This window comes from Dermacentor andersoni, chromosome 6 (genome assembly GCF_023375885.2).
Source record: "Dermacentor andersoni chromosome 6, qqDerAnde1_hic_scaffold, whole genome shotgun sequence".
Taxonomy (NCBI): domain Eukaryota; kingdom Metazoa; phylum Arthropoda; class Arachnida; order Ixodida; family Ixodidae; genus Dermacentor; species Dermacentor andersoni.
In genome coordinates this window covers 78,140,168-78,160,564 of record NC_092819.1, presented here as the reverse complement: position 1 = coordinate 78,160,564, position 20,397 = coordinate 78,140,168, and the positions used below count along the sequence as shown (strand labels likewise).

The window sequence follows — 20,397 nt, the reverse complement described above, 5'->3', positions numbered from 1 at the left end:
GCATCAATATTATCGCAAACAGAGCCTTTATAATCGAAAAATTGAGGTAAATGCATGACATGATTAGAGACTCTCCCGGGACAGTCAAGCACTTGCCCGATGACAAAAGCACTGCTCACTTAAATTCTGTCATTAGTAGTCAACCACCCATTGCACAAAACATCCTCGTATTGTATTATAAGACGAAATAAAATGCTACTCGTCCAGTTCTATTTCATGTCTAGACAAAAGAACTCATTCAAATGACCCTTGACAACAACGCCGGTGGTCCAACGGTTTCGTTTTCTCTCGACTGTGCTCTGCCCAGCTTTTGCGTTGCAGTAGTTATAACGTAGTGCTGCACTGGTTTTGCTGGCTTTCAAAACTCGCACGAACTGCAAGTAGCAGAGAATTCAACTTCAATGTGATGTCGTGAGATGCCCAAACGGTCTACACCATTTAGCCAAAAAGCAGCTGCAGCGGCGAATCCACCTCATGCTGCCGCTCCGACTTTATCTGTCTTGGCTTGGTACCGCTGTCTGTCGGACACCGTTTCACTCACCAATGGCAGTAAAGGGCAGTGATGGAGTATACAACGTCACCATTCTCGCTGTTGGGTGGTGGGAGATTTGAATTTCGAGAAAGGTATTCGGACACTTAAAAGATGCAATTTTCTTGTAAACTAAGTCTTTTCTAGAGACAAAACGAGCGTTGTGAGGTTTCTGGAATGGTATTTAAAAAATCCACGTCGACTTAGTATTAGCCTTTAGTGTCCCCTTAAGAGACGCAGTGATTATGCTACACATGTAAGACCCTTGCTGGCTCCAAAATAGATGCAATGCTGCACTCAGTGGATCTGGCCCAGTGTGCGTGTTTCCCGGTAGGCCTTAATTGATGCGCACTTCGCTTTGGGTGCTTCGCGAGCTACTCTGTGCACATGTGTAACGCCTGGCTTGTGCAACTTTGGTCGCCTATTGCAAACAGTGGTTGCTTACTGCAAATTTTTGTCGCTTACTGCAAACTTCAGCAGCTTCTTGCAGTGTTGTCGTCGCCTGTTGCAATGCACCGGTCTCTTGTTGAAACGTACGAGCTGGTCGCACCACTAAAGTCACATGACTGCTAGTACATTCATATTGAACGTAACATTCAGGAACATTACGGATTGGCCGCAAATCAAGAGGAATATAATACATGGAAGTCAATGCATGACGTAGCAGCCGGGAAAACACAGCAGCGAGGAACGTATCCACAGGGTTCCACTGTGTTCGGAATTTTTCTGCTAAAAATAAATTAATTTTTTCTTGATTTTGTGTATGTTCTGATGATGCAGATTTTGGGTGATACAAAAATTTCACGCGATCCCGTAAAATTCATATCACCGAGAGTTTACTGTATATTAATTGTCTCTTTGCATGGTGCATTGAACACAGTACGCTAGATTCAGGGTGTCAAGCTTCCATCTTGGTGCAAAATTTTGTTCCCATGGCTCACTATTGAGAACACTTAGAGAACACTTAGAAAACTCATGCCAATACCAAAACGTTTATTCAATTACAAAAAAAAAGTTAGCAGAACCCATCTCATTATGAATGGCGACTGGTGACGCAAGTAATGTTGAAGCAATGTAGCAACACACTGGGGTAGGCACATGGATAGGTATTTGCCTGCTAACAGTATCACCTTAGGTCACCCTTTCATTTGTCAATGAATAATCTAAGTCATGGCTATGCTGCAGTAATTCCATTACATTTAGGTTGTGTTTAGGTTGTGTCGAGAACACTGTACAAAATTCAATGCTGTCTCTGAACTTTCCGCGAACTCTGTTTTTGTGTTTGGCGCAGGAGGCCAGGCAGGTCCTGTCTCAGTATGAAGGTACTGCAGCTAAAAAGGACGAAACGCCCATGGAGGACTGATATCCTTCCTTGTTTTCCTTAACTATGTGCCAACAGATGTTTTTCTCTGTTATTTTAAATAAAAATTATAGTGCCAGTCATCTTTTCTGTATTGAGGCATCGTTGATTATAGATCAAATCAAATTTTAACGACCTGTTTCATGATGCATCATACTAGAGAACGTTTAAACAAAAGAAAAACTTTTTAAAATAAACCTGTGGTGAAAAGCACAGTTCTGCACATCAGCTAAAATACTGAAGAGGTGGACTTTGCACTTGGTGCTTCATAGCCTCAGTTGCTCTTTCACCATTGAAAGTAATGTTACTAACTAGTACTTAACACTTGATCTGCCTCTACTTGATGGGCAAGAAAGACAGACTCATACACAGTGCTTCTGCAATAACTATTTTATTTATGCCGTGTCTCCACGGCCCTGTCAATCGTTATCACAGGTGAACAAGGGCGGTGGGGCGTCGAACACAAGGGGTATGCGGCACATCTCAAGTCGCGTTAGGATTTCTACAGACAAGAGTCCTTATGTTTGTGTGTTTGTGTGTGTGTGTGTGCAACTGTTTATTACAGGCTGTCTCTACATGCGTCTATACACTTGCGGACGAGCATTGTCTTTTTTTTCTTCTGTACAGCAACATCTGGGATGTGAAAGCAACTTGCTATCGTGGCTGCAGCTATGGTTTTTTACGTGCTTCTCTGTCACACGACCTTGCCTGCAGCTCGCTCATTTTAGTACCGACATCTCATGTACGTCTGCTTGGGAGTCTAATAGTACTAAATGCTACAGATGCAAGGACGGGTTTATGGCATTTTCTTTTGGTATATGTCCTGTTGCTGTCACTCCTCGCCCGGCACAAATTTCACTCTTTTATGCATGTCTGATGTGTTACTGGTGTCCTTTAAGATACTATTTATGAGCAGGTGGCAGGAAATCATGGTACATTCAAGCTAAGCATAATACTTTATCTGGCCTTCCACAGACGTGCCATCTTCTGCGACACACTAGGACAAGATGAAGCCATTTAACCTTGATGTAACAAACATGGATGTCACAAATTATTGAATATGACGAAGTAAATCCAAAATCTTTCTGTGATAGCACGTGACGAATGTAACCTTATAACAAATATTCAATATAACGAAGGTATATTCATATCGGATATGACTTCACTATAACAAGGTTCGATTGTGTAGTAGTGTGTTCGCTAGACGTCAGTGAGTAGATGCTGTGCAGAATGTTTTGTTCTGTCACAACCAGTTACATTTGCCGTGCGACAGAGTAGCAGAACTTCATTGGAGCCACTGATAGTGCTCCACGCACCAGTAGATGCTGCATCAAAAAAATTGATCAGAAAACGAGCAAAGCCCCATTTATCTGTTTTTCTAAAGATACACGAACACGAAGAGGCTTCGACGCTATACATGCAAAAAATGTGAACACATTCGGCATCTTCTGTAGGTATCGGCACAAGTTTATGTTTTTCATGTTGTTCTCATAAGGATCACACAAAAATGTAAGAGCAAGGGTGGTCAACGATTGCATTTTAACATTCAAAATGAGCCGTATTTATATCCAGCAAAGGATCTGTTCCTTTGTTTATTGACCTTATATTTTCTGCGCAAGCAGGACATCCGAGGAAAAGACTGCTACAGGTGCCTGTATCCTCAGTGTTGCTAATTGGAGCCATCAGATGACTCTGCATTTTATTTCACTGTAGGGAACATTGCATCCCTAATTCACAGATTGCTAAATGCAGACATTCAATTTCTTGATGCAAGAAGACTTTACAGGTTTTGTTGGTAGCTGCATTTTCTAGCTGTTGATGTGAAAATCGAAGCAAGAAAGTTTGGCACCACTTCTGGCAATGACAGCGTAGTGAACAACATTAGTAACCGTATGTGGCTTTCGTTCTTCACTGGGCTTCCAAAGCAGATGCGTAATTTTGGTGCAACCTCGGTTTGCTGCTTGCTGAACATGTCCTGGCGAGCTAGAAGACACTGATACACCTTTTAACAGCAGTGCGCCATGAAGGTATATAGTACTTTGATCAGTTACTTTTTCAGAAGCTTCGAGTACATACAAGTATTTATAACAAGACATGCTGTCTTTCTTGCTCCTCTTTTTTTGTTGCCATTGTTCTGAAAAGTTTACAGCATCAACGAGCTTTGCAAATTATATCCCTTTGCTTTCTTTCTTGTGGTGGGCATGGTTTCGTGTTATGCCAAGCTGTATGGCTAACATGGATGCATACCACAATCTATCACTGGCTACAGAGAACTAGGGACACTAATTGTGTAGGTTCCAAGGATTCTCTTCTTTTCCTCAGAAACATGCCAAGTCAAGATTTTTCTGCGGCCAGAGTGCACAGGTCACATTCTTTCTTTTTGAAAAACTCGCTACAGGTTGTCTGGTCCATGTGCACTACCCATCACCAGCAATCGGCAGAGTTTTCAAAGGGGAAAGTGAGGGAAGCGCGAGCCAATGAATCCAAGCGAGTGGATCAGACTAGTGCAAGAAAACAGATGGATCAACACACCTTCAATTGAAACTGTAGTGCACCTCAATGGCTGTGAAGACCTATTTGGACAAACAATAATGCATTGCTTCCACACAAACGATATGACAGCTACCTGCATAGGCTCAGCATTGTTGCGCATGCCCAAATGTCTTGTACTAAACTTTTTTTTTTGTCAAGGTCCTGGTACAAAGCATTCATCATCCGTGGCACCATTGACTCGAGACCTGTCTGGGCTGCACTCAAACAAGTTTGCTGAAATTTATGCCATGCCGGCATGACTGAAAATAAAAACCTGTGCTCGACACTGAGCAAACTGAGCACTAATTAAGCAGCCACAGAACACCACCCTCTGGGAGTCAAATTCCATTCCAGTTGAACCAGTACCATCTTTGGCATACAAGTAATGCTGGAGACATAAGAAACCCTATGTCATGTCACCTAACCAATTTAAGAAACATGGGGAAGGCAAAAGTCTGCTTCACTTATAGATTTTTCCACCATTGTTATGGTACTTCTAAGCAAAATTTTGTCTATCCATTTAACCTGTGAGTATGTTACCTTCTATCAGCTGATGCTTCGCATGTGCATTGTCTTCTTTGTCGCTTCTTTATTTCTAGTCTCATGCTGGGTAAACTTGCTGATGAATTTCCCTCCTAGTTGCTGTCAGATTGTGTACCGAAACTTACATCATGGCTCACGAATTGCCGTTACCAGGTTTTAGCAAAGCGGTGGCCTACAAGCATGACGTGGCGAAAAAGCAGCAGTGGCAGTGGTGCCATCTTGTGACACACTGTTTAACAGAACAGCACATAATTGCCCTAAGCGCTTCATTTATCTACTGGCATATAAGTCGGCATTGACATAATGATCACAATGGTAATTTTACATCTTCTCCTTTTGGAATATAAGTTGTGCAACACGGAAAAATTTCTAGTGTGTAATAGTTGACCACAGCTTCATAAGAGGCTTCTACTGTTGATGGCTGACTGCCCTTGCTTTTTTGTGATATGGTGTACGCATCTGTTAGCTATCCTAAATCTCTGTAATCCTTTATCCTGGTGCAAATATGCTGAAATATTGCCCATGTGTCCGGAGTGGGCTCATCTGGCACGTATGGCTTTTGCAGTTGCTATGCACTTTTCTGTCTATTGTTAAAGGTCGAACTCATTCTACCACAGAAGGCAGAGCCTGTGGCTGCAGTGTCACAGTGCATGCGTAACATGGATGTTGAAGAGCGAGAAAAAGCAGCACAGTAAGGTTGGGTGTGCCCCTGTCTATGTCACTGTGGCGGTAGCAGGGTTCCTCAATGCTGTGTCTAAGTGTGGCGACAGGCACTGCCAATTTTACCTGACTTGGTGCCAGTCAAATTGTATGGATGAATGTGCTTACGTCATACAACATTTTAGCTTGCATATCTGCAAGAAATGATTTAAGTGTCCCTATGACTCCTGTGACCCAATATTGCACCAATAGGAGGCGTGAACGCTTGTTACCATTTTGAACTGGTTTGGTGTTGGATTGTTCTAATGCCAAAAAGTCCCACCCCAAGTCATTTTATTCCCATTAGAGTGCCCTCAATCCAAAGAAAATGACTGGCAGGGTAGGCACACCTACGGAAATTTAGAGTAGGTTGACAACAGCCCATGATAACTACGTGCTGGCTCTGCTACTGCTCACATTCATCCAGCAATTTTTGTGGCTTGATAATTTGCAGTGCTTCGCCTCATTAGTCATTCTATTGTCCCTGACTCTGTCTTTCATCCCTGCACCTCCCATTAGTACCAGTTTTAATTTCTATGCACACTCAGTTTTACGCTCTATGCAACACGTGGCTTGCCCAATGCCATTTCTTAATTTTAGCTAGAGTACCATGCATTTACATTGGCTTCCTCTACATTTCCTCTGCATTGCTTCTTTTGCTGTCCTCGTCTTCCTCCAGGCTTCCTTGTCTCCATGTTTTAAGCCCACAAGCAAACACTGGCAAATTGCATGGGTGTTTTTCTGCGGTGAGCTGCTGTTTGTGACTTGGGAATGCCTGCAAAATACATTGCAAACTGCTTTTATTCTTTGGCCCTGTGGGCTAGCTCATGACTCATTGGCTGAAGTATAGTTGTAGTACTCGCTCAGCCACAGAATACCCGAAGAAGAGTAGAGACGCCCGTCTGGAGAAAAATGCTGAAAAGCGAGACGACTTTGCGAAGTAATTTGGCTCCAAGTTTTGTGTGGAAACAAAGTCGGCGCAGTTCAAGTGCAGCACAGAAGGCATATATTCGAACTACCACTGAGTATCTATAGACACTAGCAATTGTCCTACAGACAATTTTTTGCAGTAGCTCCGTGACGCTGATATGTGTCTCCTATCCTCACATTTGATATGGCATTGTACATTGCACACTGACACTACCAATTTACAAATAGCAAAACAGTCTTGTGCTGCTTTCAACATCTCCAGCTGGCTCTCTGGCTAACTCAACTTGTGTACCTAGCGATCCAGATGTGAACGAGCGCAAGAGTTCAGCTGCATTGTTTGCAACAATGAGGAAACAGTCTTGATAATCACATTTCTTTTCATAATAGCCCATCACTTGAAGTTAAAGTGCTCTGTAGAACCCACCCGGCAAAGCTCTTGCTTTCTGTGCGAGCCAGCCATGCAGTGAATGAAGCCAAGCAAACTGTCGTGGGAAAGGCGATGCAATTCTATACTGGCCGTCCTTGAACATAGCGAGAATAGTGTCTTCGTTTCAACCAGGACCCGCAGGCGAGAAAGCCCTGTCTTGCAGCAGAGCTCAGTAAGCGCGAATGGCCCTGTATGGGCAAGGGAGCACCCTTGAGCAGTCAGTCCTTCAAAAAAGAATACTTGGGGTTGTTCGGGAGGGGGTGCAATGATGGCGGTCTCTCCCTCTCTTTCTATCTGTAAGATCAGCGAGGAAGTAGCTCGCAGAAGAAAAATGGCGGCGGTGGCTGCGGCTCCTCGATTAGTAGCTCTGTGTTCAGACGTCGTTGGAGGTCGCGAGTCCAAGTCCTGTCCTTCCATTGCCCGTCATGCCCAGTCTGGAAAACTCCAGGGGGCCGCTGTACCATGTGCCCCACTGGTCCTTGAAGGCTGCACGTGAAATAGCAAAAGGAAACAAGGTAGAGAATGAGGTCAATGCATGTGTTGGTGGAAGGCACCTAAGATTACTCTGAATGACACATACTGGCTGCAAGAATACGTGTTTAATGTATATGCATTTCACGTGTCTCGCATTACACCGTGGATTGCGCCATGTACCTTGTACAATAAACTACACTTGTGTAGTGTACATAACTTATTATTTTCTGCCATTGAATATGTACTGCTGGAATTGGAGTGATGCTTTTGCTCCAGGACATTACCATTACAGGAATGGTGGTTAGGGCTGTTTTATTTTTAGCATTCGCTTTTTTTTTCTGGGGTGTACTTGTCAGTTTATTCTATTTCCTATGCTAACAAGTTGTGCTATAATTGCATGTTTAGTGCAGTCCTTGTGGTCACTGATTGTTAGAGCCAGTCACATTTCTCTAGAGTCGATCGGCAAGCAAGCAAGGAAGGCACGTTTTGGCAAAACATCATTTGGAAAGAAATTATGCGGAACTGCTTTTCACTGCCACTGCAGAGACGGCACCCCAGAGGGAAGCAAAGAATTACAAAAGCTTTGTTTCTACACTTTCTGAAAGGAGATCTTTAATGTGCCTTAGGGAAGGGAACCACTCACCAGACCCCATAGGAAATTTTGGTTATACACTTTTCACAATGATAGATCTAATGCTGTTAACTGGATGTCAGGTTACCTGAGAAGCTTGTAAATAAGAAACAAAGGAAAGGTGATCGTACGGAGGGCACCATGACAATGACTATAACGAAACAAAAGAGCATGTCACCAAATGCACGTACAGTGTGGTGCCCGTTGAAGGATAGTACTGCACACTGTTTTAAAGGAATCCAAACATGATGAAATTGGCCAGATATGTAATTGCTTTGTCTAGTTTGAGTCAGCAAATTCGTGGGCAGTCTATAAGGCATGGCTCGCTTTTTTAACAATTGTGCAAGATTAAGTTATATCCTGCGTGCGCTCGCTCAGGAGCCGCTTCTGAGCCATAACCGTGGTTATCCAGCAGCAGAATCATTACGAATCCTCCACTTGCGTCCAATCTTGGAGTGCAGCTCTTAGGTGCCCGTTCCTGCCTCGACGGCAGTGTAACCGAGCAGACGAGCACAGCGAAAGATGAAAGCAAATGCGGAGCGCAGCGGGCAATGCATGAAAAAGAAAGCGGAGAGACAGGTGCTGTGGGACCATGATGTGGAAAGCGGAGGAGGATATAGCGAAAGCCTGAGAAATGCAGCGACGATGGCTGCGAGACGGCGCCAGAGTAGTGCGCGTCGTCTGGGAGATCTGTCGGCGGCTGCTGCTGTGAATCGCCCCCACGCGTCACCCATGCGCTGGCTCTCGCGATCTCCAGATTAGCCAGGCAGTCGCGTTGCACTTCACTCCATCATTTGCAGCGTGCCGTACGAAACAGATCGTCTGCACCAGCCAATATATCGCAAAATAGAAAGAGGTATAGAGCTGCACTCAAATTTCGCATTAGGGAGTGTCGTAATCATCGGTGATTATTTTTCCCTACTGAGTGCTACAACTGCTGTTCGTTGTAGTAGTATTTCAATGGAATGAATATTCAACAATTTCGAATTCTCGACTCGTATAACAAAAGCTACTTGATTCATATTCGAAACAATATTTTCACGCCCCTACCCATAATTGGCGACATTGCGAGAAGTGCGTTCTATTTGAGCGAGCAAACGGGCAGTCGCGAGATCAGATCGCTCATTCGGAAGTGTTATGAGCGACTAGCCAATAGCACGAAGCCAGAACTGGATGTACATCATTCAAGTACTACCAAATGTCGCATGCAACGTAGAATCGACTAATTTGGTACGTGCAAGGATAACAACCTACTGCAAGACCTTCAGAAGTATTTTATGCTGCTCTTTACAGTAAAACATATCAACTTAAATTAATAAAGCATGTGTCACGCCAGTTTCAGTGCATATTTGCTGCCCTCATATCGGCAACACCGGGAAGACGTTGCTTAATGTCATTGCTCGTGAGGGGTACGACTTGCAGCGATGAGCGAACGTGACACCATCCCTTTGCGTCGTTTGTTGCCGTCGCGTGTGAAATCGCTTGCATGGTGTTCATACTGAAGGGTGTGCATGCTCTTTATGCAAATTTCTACTGTTCTTCTATAGCCAATTTCGGTTTTGTTTCCAAGGAGAATACTGTATTGTGACTTCATGACATTGTGGTCACGTGGAAACAGGACACTGCGACGTTTGGCACTTGCTCGGTCGCCTCATGTGCTGCTACTCGTTGTGAGGACTTATGTAGCAGCATAGCGGACGACCGAGCAAGCCGAACCGTGTGTCAAAAAGTCGCAATGTCCTGCTATCAAGTGACCACATACTGCGTCATGACGCCGCAACACAGTATAAATCAAAACTGAAAGTGGCTCCAGACAAGCTTTTATATTCAAATATTTAGAGTGCTGTGAGGCTTGGCAGTAATTTTTCTGGGGTTTAGAGCTACCGGACGTTCACCTAAAGCAAAAGAAGACCTGAAAAAATAGTGCCAGCACCTCTTCAATGTCGTTAATTACAGCGTATATATATATTTCATAGATGTCTGTTTTGCTGTGTTACGAAATTTGTAATAGGAATTGGGAAATTTGTTTTAGGATGACATTGGGAATTTGTCTGCAAAGTTATCCAACATGCTGGATGTCGGATATATATGCCGATATGAGTTGTTTCATAAATGTAAAGAAAAGACAACAAGCCGCGATAAGTTCAGTCACTGGAGTCAATAACCAGGCACTACCATTCTAGCAATCTGTTCCGCGAGAAATATTATACAGGAATATTATATAAAGATATATAATATATAGGAAGAGATAAGATTTATTTGCTGTAATGGAAAAGCTCCTCTTGCCTGCTACTTTGCGTCTCAGAGGGAAAGGGAAGAGGAGAAAAGTAGCAACACGGGTTTGTATTCTTGGCTGTAAACGGGCCCTCCGGACGGCTGTGTTGGCTCATGAACACAAGATACGCCATGTCTTCTTGCATGTTTTTAGCAGCACAATTTTGAAAGCTGGCTGAAGAATACCTATCGTTTGGAAATCTACGAACTCTTTCTTTTTCTCCTTAAAGCACACCTCATCATTTGGTGTCACAAACATAGAATATTGTATGCTAAATGTCAAACGTCACGGCTATATATACTGCTACGACCTGCAAAATGCTCACGGCAACCAATGGAACCCAAATGACACAAATTCCTATGGGCGTCCCAGAAATATCCACAGGTCTCGCATCCAAATGACGTTCAGTGGACTTCCAAGCGACGAGGGCAAGCTTGGGATTATAACACATCTATACTAATCCACAGAATATGTACTAACCACGAACATGCAAGATATCTCATCAGTGTTTCTCACGCCTACAAACGATACTAGGCAGGCTGATCGAGCATAACAAATTCAACTTGGTGAAAGCTTGTAATGGTCAACGTTGCCTATTATTTGTTGGTGCAAGAAATCTGCAATTAAATACCTGGATTAGAAAACTTCCCTATACTGTTCCATCACTAAAACATCAACCCATTGTGGTTTCGTAGTGGCTTTGGTGTTAACTTTAAAAATCATGTATATAAGATTAGCTATTTAGGCTTTGGATTGTAATTTATGCTGACTTATGAGGTATGGATCTAAAACTAGGTCACGTAGGCTAAGGATCTAGGTGACACTAAACCAATGATCTCTACTATGCCCCTAAAGTAGAGATCAGTGCTGTCAATTATATTGTATGGCACTATGTCGGAATAAAGATTTCTTCTGCTCGGCAAGGTCCGAAAAACGCGCCATCACGAACATACACGATTTGGGTGTGGAATCAGCATGCGAAATGATTTCTGTGGACATGTGCCTGGAGACTGGGTGCCAGATGCGCACCTGCCAACTCTTCTGAATTTTCCGTAAAATGTACGAATCTTGCTTTAAATTTTACGTAAAACATTTTATTTGTGAAAAAAAAAAAAATTGAAAATGTAGTGAAACTACATCCTGGTACCTTGCGCCGCCACGAGAGGGCAATACATATGCGTGGTATCATCATCAGCAGCTACAAGGTTGTAGTGACTTATGTTACAGTGTACTAGAATTGGCAGTGGAACGACCGCGCTCCTTGGGCGACTATCGCGGCGGCGCTGTGGTCGGCGACTACGGGGAGGCACGCATCGAAGCCTACGTGGCATGTGGACTCTAAAGGCTACTTCCGCAACTTTCATTAATTCGCACCTAGGACGTGCCCGTTAAGTGAACCGAATGTTTGTAGCATTTGAAATTTGCTCTTTCTCTATTTTGGCCAAAAATGACGGTACATGCCGTGCGCAGTGTTTACTGGTATGAATAGATGAGGCGAAATAAATACAAAAACTGCAACAGATAATGATTATCTTCAAAGTTTTATTGCACACTTCCGTAGTATGAGGATGCCAAGAATTCACCTACTATTAGAATGCACAACACAAATATACAAAATGTTCCAGGTTAAGACAATGCAGAAGTTATTAACATACACAAACATACAATGATATTAGAAATACATTAAAAGGTTTTCCATGGTATGACAAAATTGAGAACTTAATACAAAAATGCACAATAGAAATAAACATGTTTAGCAATGTCATGGTTAAATAAGTACAAATATATAAAAAGCAACACCCACTGAAAGATTTAAAGAAGTTCACAACACAGGTAAGCAACTGTGCTGTACACACAATACAAAGGTTAATTAAACTGCAGCTATCACTCAGGAATGCTGGCATACCAGTCAAATTAATGGTTTAATATGCATTCAATTCAGCCTGCTTAACTTCAAGTGCTTAGATGACTTGTGCTTGGAGGTGTTGGCTTTGTTCAGCCCCTTTACAAAAAAGTGCAGCCTGGTTGTGACATAAAAGCCGACAACACGGAGTGTCAAGCATTCTACATGCGCTTTGTGACCAATACTCAAGGGCCTGGCAAAATGAATCATCTCCAGGATATCCATTACACTCTCACTGTGCACCTTATTAGTAGAGAAACAACTAGTGAAAACATCCTCTAGGCGTGTAATAAATGTAAAAAGTTAAACTGATGGGTACGACAAACCACCTTGATCTTTGAACTGCACAAAGGCGGAAGCAGCCAACAAGCGCCCTCGCTCAGTTGACAGCAAAAGGCGGGCAATGCAATCAGGACATTTGGTCGGTAGCACGCACTTTTTTGCCACATAGCCTGAAATGTAATAGTATATTAATCTTGACTCGCTTCTCTTCACATGATACACATGTTCATCAGCTTCTGCTGGCAAAGATGTAGTCAGAACCTCTGTATTTTCCTCTGTGTACAACTTCACTGTTTCCAAAAACTTTCCCTTAGTGGTGCCCTCTTCTCTGTCGGTTGCCTCAAGAAGAGAGTTGATCACATCATCCTCCACATTGCTGCTCGTGACGCTTCGTGCCAAGTTGTAAAAAGAAAGACAATGAACAGTCGGCAGAAACTGCTGCGGCATTGGATGACTGTTGCAGCCCAACGAAAGTCTCACTATACCGAAAAAGTTCTCAACTTTATCCTGACTAAGCCTTGAAGTTAGCAAACATTTTAATCCCACTTTTTTGTTCAAGTAGTCGAGAAGCTCGAGCGTACTTGTCAGTGTTACCCTTAGTCCTTCTGCTGTTGAGTCACTGAGAAAATGCCTCTTGTCATTGTGACGCTTGCATGTGTTCAGAAATTCAAGCTTATCTTGGATCTTTTGTACACTGATAGAATTGGTGTGAGAGCTTCTGCTGTACACCTAGAAGTCATTACAGCAATCAGCGACTTCATTCTTGAAAAGAATTTCCCAGTAGCTTCTATGCTGCCACAGCTTCTCTCCAGTTGTGTCTGATAAAGAAAATGCTTGCAGAGGTCCCTGTCCAAAGAGCTGAAAAGCATAACTCACTCTCATTTTTTCGAAGTTATTCGGTGCAACATGAAGACTTGATATACCAGGCATTGCCCTCAATGCACGTGCACTGTTGTCAAGTGTGAGGGCTTCCTTCACAAACTCTATGGACACCTGTCCATCCGTTGTCTTGAAAGCCTTACCTAGAAGCCGGTTACGAATATTCTTGACAAGATGAGGGAAGTCAGAAAAAGAATAAAGGAACCGGCTACTGTCAACTGGGTGTTGCTTCTTGCAGATAACTTCTTTGATTGATGCCTTTACATTAAAAACTTTCCACATCTTCCTATTCCAAGAGGCTGCATCACACATCATATAGTCGATAAGAAGCCCAGCTTTTTCTGCGAGTACTGTGGCCTCGAGCAGCATTTTCACAAGCAATTCACCCTTGACATTCTCATGGCTACTAAAGACACCTAGCACCTGCATCCAACTGCCTACAAGGGACACAAACATTGCAACAAGGCCATGATTGCATGGCAGTCTTTTGGTCCTCGGGTGTGTACGTACCAAGGTAAACAAAACCTTCAATTTTTCCTCCTGTGGTAACTGAAAGGCGCTCGGAGAGCTTCGTTTCATCAATGATAATGCCTCCATGCCTGTGAAGTTCATCTAGTGGCACCGTTTTCTTCTTTAGTGCGATCAGCATTTGTTCATTAAACCCATAACCACTCCTGTATTCAGCTGTGTATTTCCTTATAGTCGTTTCACTTGGCAGGGTTAGAATTACCTGCTTTCGCATGTATTTGTAAAGTTTTGGGCTACGCATTTTAAGTAGTACACACTCCAAAATCCACTCCTCGTAGATCATCCCACGTGGACTTTTCCTCCTTGAAGCTTCAAAACACTGCCAAACAGCAAGCTGCTGCTTCAATGAGAGATGCTTAATCTTTTCAGCAAGCACTTTCTTTGGTCGCAGCACTATTGGCTTTCATCTTACTGAGATCTTCGCTGAGCTTCATTATCTTTGATGTAAGACGCTTGTTCTTGTGCATGCATGCTTGCGACTTCTGTGATGTTCTCTTTGGTGCACATTTTGATGACTTCCGACTTCGGAGATGTGGCCAGTGGGTCAGAAGTGCTTTCCTCAAATATTTGCATGCAATGCATGGTGTTCTATCCTTGGTCGTTCTACCAAGGCAATTTATGCTGAAAGCGGCTTTCCACTTGTTTTCTACTTGGTTACGCAAGCGGTCTGTAAGACTGCTCATCAAAAGGACCTCGTCGTTCGCAGCAGCACCTTTACACAGATACATCTCATTGGCTTGTTGCAAAGCATTCATTGCGTCCTGCACTGTTGTCAGCGATGACTCTGCCACCAGCTTACCACGCAAAAATGTCTTCACACGAAAACCACCAGAGCTATCCTCTGTGCAAAATATGGCCCTTTTGACTCTCACTTCACCTGTGACGGCGTTGAAGGCGCATGAAGTGAAACAAAGTCCTTCTGCGTCATACATCTCATGCAGAACCCAGTGCTTATTAGGCGGGGTTACATTCTTAAGCGGCGGCGACAGTCGCAACAGAATTAAAAAATTGAATTATGTGGTTTTACGTGCCAGCGACAGAATTTACATCACTTTCGTGCTCGTACACACAAACTGTCTCACAAACATTGGTAGGCTCGTCTACAGTCTCACGCACTGCAGCACTCGAGAACAGTACCTTTTTAGCTGATCTGTTGATCTCTTCAGCCTTGCGTTTTCTCTTATTCCTTCTCAGCACCACGCGCTTGCTTAAAGTGGCACTAAAGGTTACTATATATGAAGTCCAGTTAAAGTGATAAAGCAATGCTCTAGAATGTCTAAGGCGTCAATATAATCGCGAACAGAGCTTTAGTAACCGAGAAATTGAGGTAAATGCATGACGCGATTTGAGACTCCCCAGCGGCATTCCGGTACTAGCCCGATGACGAAGGCACTCCTCATCATGATTTATGTCACTAGTACTCAACTACTCGTATTAAAAAGATCATTTCATTAGATTATAAGACGGAAGAAAATGCTACTTGCCTACTTCTATCCGATTCTGAGGAAAAAAATAACATTTTGACCCTGGGTAGTTACCCCTGAGTAGTATGGGTGGTCGAAAGGTTTCGTTTTCGCTCGACTCTGCGCCGCGCGCGCTTTGGAGTTTCAGTTGTTTCGTTATCGCGTCGTGCTGCGCTGGTTATGCTGGCTCGCGAAACTTGCTCGCGACGGCATGTCCAGACAGTCTTCGTCGCCCGAGGTCGCATCGCTGGAGTCCTCGTTGCCTTCGCGATCATAAAATAAAGAACCAGCTTATCGTCGCGCGCTTTCCCTTCCGCTAGCCACCATAGTTCCGCATGGTTCCGCTTTCACGCTGCTGTCGGCTTTGTCTTGGCTCTGTTCCTGGCCGCGCGTTTGCGTTTTGTGCAGAAAAGCCGTAGCGCCGTCTGCGGGCACCGTTTTACTCACCGACGGCGCAACGTCACTATGAGACCATGACGTCACCACTCCTCCATCGGAGGGCGGGCGATTTGAACTGCACTAGAGGTACGCGGACGCTTCAGAACGCATTTTCTCTTAAAATAAATGCCTTCTTCGCACGAAACAAGCGTTTCGAAGTTTCTGGGATGGTATTTCAACAGTCCACGTTGACGTAGTATTAACCTTTAGTGTCCCTTTAACGTGCTCGGTAGCACGATGATTTAAAGAAGCGTGTCGTCATTTTGACGTCACCAAAAACATGGCCGCGCCCCGCGGCTGGTTACGTCGGCGCGGAGTCTGCCAATCGCGCGCGCTGGTAACCGAACGAACGCGCCGAACAACGATCTCCGAGCGCACCCCAGAAGTGCGCTACGCAGCGAAAGCGCGACAGGGTTAAAAAAAAAAAAAAAGTGATGCAGAAACTTCTCTCGGAGTTGTCGAAGTAGGCGTAAGCATTTTTTTTTTTTTTTGTCGAAGTAGGCGTAAGCATTTTTTTTTTGTTGTTGTTGCTCATCTCCACGCATCCCAGTGTCATTATCAGTGTTATGAAACTCGATGCGACCAGTATAAACCCTTATCAAACCTTATGGGTTGTTATCAATCTTATCGGACTAGATCCGACCCTATTGGTTATCAGCGCTATCGGACTCGATACGAGTCTTAACTTTATCAATCCTTATTGATTGGTCAAGCATGCTTGAAAAGCTTGCGGCCCTTTATACCAAATTTCTCACGACTTCAAGGGTTCCAGAGAACTGCAAGAATGCTGCAGCATTACACTAATCCACAAAAAGGGAGACGTTAAAGAATTGAAAAATTATAGGCCCATTAGCTTACTTTCAGTATTGTATAAAATATTCACCAAGGTAATTTCCGATAGAATAAGGGCAACACTTGACTTAAATTTAGTCAACCAAGGGAACAGGTATGTTTCAGGAAGGGATACTCTACAATGGATCGCATCCATTTCATCAATCAGGTAATCGAGAAATCCGCAGAGTACAATCAGCCTCTCTATATGGCCTTTATAGAATACGAAAGGCATTTGATTCAGTCGAGATACCAGCAGTCATAGAGGCATTACATAATCAAGGAGTACAGGACGCTTACGTAAATATATTGGAAAGTATCTACAGAGATTACGCAGCTACCTTAACTCTCCACAATAAAAGTAGGAAGATACCTATAAAGAACGGGGTCAGACAAGGAGACACACTCTCTCCAATGCTATTCACTGCGTGCTTGGAAAAAGTATTCAAGCTATTAAACTGGAAAAACTTAGGAGTGAGGACCAACGGCGAATATCTCGGCAACCTTCGGTTTGCAGATGGCATTATCCTGTTCAGCAACACCGGGGACAAACTGCAACAAATTATTGATGACCTTAACAGAGAAAGTGTAAGAGTGGGGCTGAAGGTTAATATGCAGAAGACAAAGATAATGCTCAATAGCCTGGCAAGGGAACAGGAATTCAAGATCGTCAGTCAGCCTCTAGAGTTCATGAAGGAGTACGTTTACCCAGCTCAGTTACAGGGGAGCCTGACCATGAGAAGGAAATTTACAGAAGTAATAAAAATTGGTTGGAGTGTATACGGCAGACATTGCCAGATCCTGACTGGAAACTTACCACTATCATTGAAAAGAAAGGTGCACAATCAATGCATTCTACCGGTGCTAACATATGGGGCAGAAATTTGGAGGTTAACAAAGAAGCTCGAGAACAATTTTTAGGACTGCGCAACGAGCGATGGAAGGAAGAGTATTAGGCGTAACGTTAAGAGACGGGAAGAGAGCGGTGTGGATGAGAAAACAAACGGGGATAGTCGATATTCTAATTGTCATTGAGAGAGAAAAAAGGGAGCTGGGCAGGCCATCTAATGCGTAGGATAGTTAACCGGTGTACCATTAGAAATAACCGGCAGGCGTATAAATGCTTACGCATTTAAAAAGAAGGTGGGGGAGGGGAGGGGGTCGTTTTCGCTTGCGGAGGCTAAACGGAGAGATTGCCTATGCTGGCGTAGTGATGTTCCTTACTCAAAAAAACAGTTCCCATTCCTATAAACAGCAAATTGCCCTATTTTAGTGCTTTACCGCGTATGAACATCAATAGATGCCCGCAAACTTCCCTGCACATTCATACTCATACAGTTATAATCTTCGAAAAAGTAACTTGCCAATCATGAATATTATATGAAAATATTCACGTTGAGAAACATTACATAATCGACATTTTGCTCTGAGAGTAAAATGAAAACTCAATTTCAAACGTGGTGCCCTGTTCGTTTCCAGGACATCTCCTCCGTGTACTCGGAGCTTACACCGACGATTACAACGACGATTACACCGACGCCCTGAAGCATTTCGATTCGTAGCGGTTAAACTTATCAAATATTGACGCTACAGTTTGAAAGTCATGCTTAATTGTACGAAACAGCATATCGGCTGTTTAACAATGCAGACTATAGCAAGAAGGAGAAAATGACCGACTCTAAGTTAAGCCCGTGCACTGACAATGACGTGCTGTGGATTGACGATATGATATTTTGTCCACTGGCTTAATTTTAATATTCGCTCCATAAATCTAAAGTTCTCTGTAACATCAGAAAGATTCCCTTTTTTCAATTGGTCCAATATTATGGCTGAACATTCCCTGAAAAAGGGAAAATTCTCTGCGTGGAACATCACTGTGTTCTTGACATAAAAATTGTAACAGCGCGAACACATGCAGCCACAATGTAACAAGGACGAGACACAAGCGCCCTTGTTACTTTGCCGTTGCATGTGTTTGCACTGTTACAATTTTTATGTCGAGTATGCACCAACCCGCCCAGAAAAAAGTTTTAATGAAATAACTGTGTTGGCGGTGAAGCTAAAACCATGGGTTCGCGGCACTTCAAATATTTCGGTTTCTGCTATTAACGAACCAATCTGAAAAAAATATGTATATATTGTGGTAGAACTCTTCCTTGAGGGCACGTAACAACTTCCAGCGCGTAACCAAAATTTAATATGTGGCCCGGTGGAGGACCCTTTAAAGGGACCGACAAGCGCCTAGAGCGTTAAATGAGATGTTGGCGGAAATAAAAAAAAAAAGACCTTGATTTACATTGATAAAATCGAGCATGCTGTTCGCGACTCAAGTAGGAATTATAATTTGAAATAGATACACAAAGTCGCAAAAAAAAAAAAGCGTTAAATGGAACGAACTTGGTGGTGAAGTCTTGGTATACTTGAGATGTCAATGAAATTGCTGTACGCAAGTCGACTGTTATCAAGTGCCGCATATTACTTATTGTTTAAAATCGCAGTCTTTATATTACATATGCATTTGCACTTTATTCCTTATATGCTTGTTACGAAGTAAAAAAAAGAAAAAGGAAGTTCACGCTAACGAGTGGCTCTGCCTTCGCGGCAACGAACGGAGCGGAGCATCCACGGCGGCCCTCGAGTGCTCTTGTATACGCACGCGAGTTAGCGATTCGATAACCTCGAGCTCTGTAGTGTCTCTGGGAGGTGTCCGTGTGAGGTGATCAGTTGTGTCGTGGATGGGCGCCAGCGCTACAAATGTGTGTTTCTTTTTTCGATTCAGGAAAGGTACACGGCACCACAAACGAGAAGGTGCAGGCGGTGCCGGTTGTGGTGCGCCAGGGCGTACCCACTCGCTGGAAGGTTCAAGGGTGCACTAACCCGCGGTGGCATCTCTGCCACACACCCCGTGCAATCGATGTGTGTGTGTGTGGGGGGGGGGGGGGGTGCAGCGCACCTTAAGTAGGTGAAAAGGTACAGATGTAACTTGGCTGATTCGAACAGACATTAATAATAAAGATACTGGAATATGCTACCACATAGCTTGGCATCGCTAAAAAAAAGATAGAAGAAAGGCGTAGACTTGTACATGATCCAAGCAGTTGGTCAGGAAAGAAATGTAATTAAGAATGGTGTAGGATTGGGCTTGTTAGTAAAACATGCCTTAATGTTTTAATAACAGCGCAAGAACAGCAGAGGGGACGGAAGAGAGAGCAGAGCGCTAACTTTCAACAGTTTCTTTTCTTTTCAGAAAGCATAGCAAGTTTTATAGCAAGCGTTGTTTATAGCCACGCACTAGCACACCACCCTGGCGCAGAGCATCGTGACAATATTCAACGTGGCATCGATAGCCCGAGGTATCTGACCTCCTTGTCAGTTAGCGCGACAGAGGGTGTGTTGACGCACCCATCTTTTAAACATAGAATTTTCCCCGCTTCGATTATTTCACGCGTGACACGATCACTGTGTTTTTTAATGATGCTACATTTCTTATGTATCTTGGCTTGCTTTCTGAAAAGAAAATAAACTGTTGAATGTTCGCGCCCTGTTCTCTGTTCTGTCCCCTCTGCTGTCCTTGCTTTGTTATTCAAACTTTAAAGCATGGACAGGAAACCTGCAAAGCACGTAGCTATTATAGTAGAAATATTCAACATGGTGCTTCCTATCGGGATCTGGC

The 20,397-nt window shown here is 43.5% G+C and overlaps 2 protein-coding genes across 2 annotated transcripts in view; one reads left to right on the top strand and one right to left on the bottom strand.

Moving 5' to 3' along the window:
* spel1 (DNA mismatch repair protein spel1) overlaps positions 1-1,972 on the top strand; it is a 104,767-nt gene extending 102,795 nt beyond the window's left edge. Inside the window, exon 26 of the mRNA XM_055066407.1 lies at positions 1,821-1,972. Within this exon, the coding sequence (XP_054922382.1) occupies positions 1,821-1,892 (72 nt within the window). The 3' untranslated portion in view covers positions 1,893-1,972. The remainder of the gene's footprint in view (positions 1-1,820) is intronic.
* A 289-nt stretch (positions 1,973-2,261) lies between these two features.
* LOC126522432 (uncharacterized) overlaps positions 2,262-20,397 on the bottom strand; it is a 292,757-nt gene continuing 274,621 nt past the window's right edge. The window contains exon 5 of the mRNA XM_050171178.3: positions 2,262-7,506. Within this exon, the coding sequence (XP_050027135.1) occupies positions 7,394-7,506 (113 nt within the window). The 3' untranslated portion in view covers positions 2,262-7,393. The remainder of the gene's footprint in view (positions 7,507-20,397) is intronic.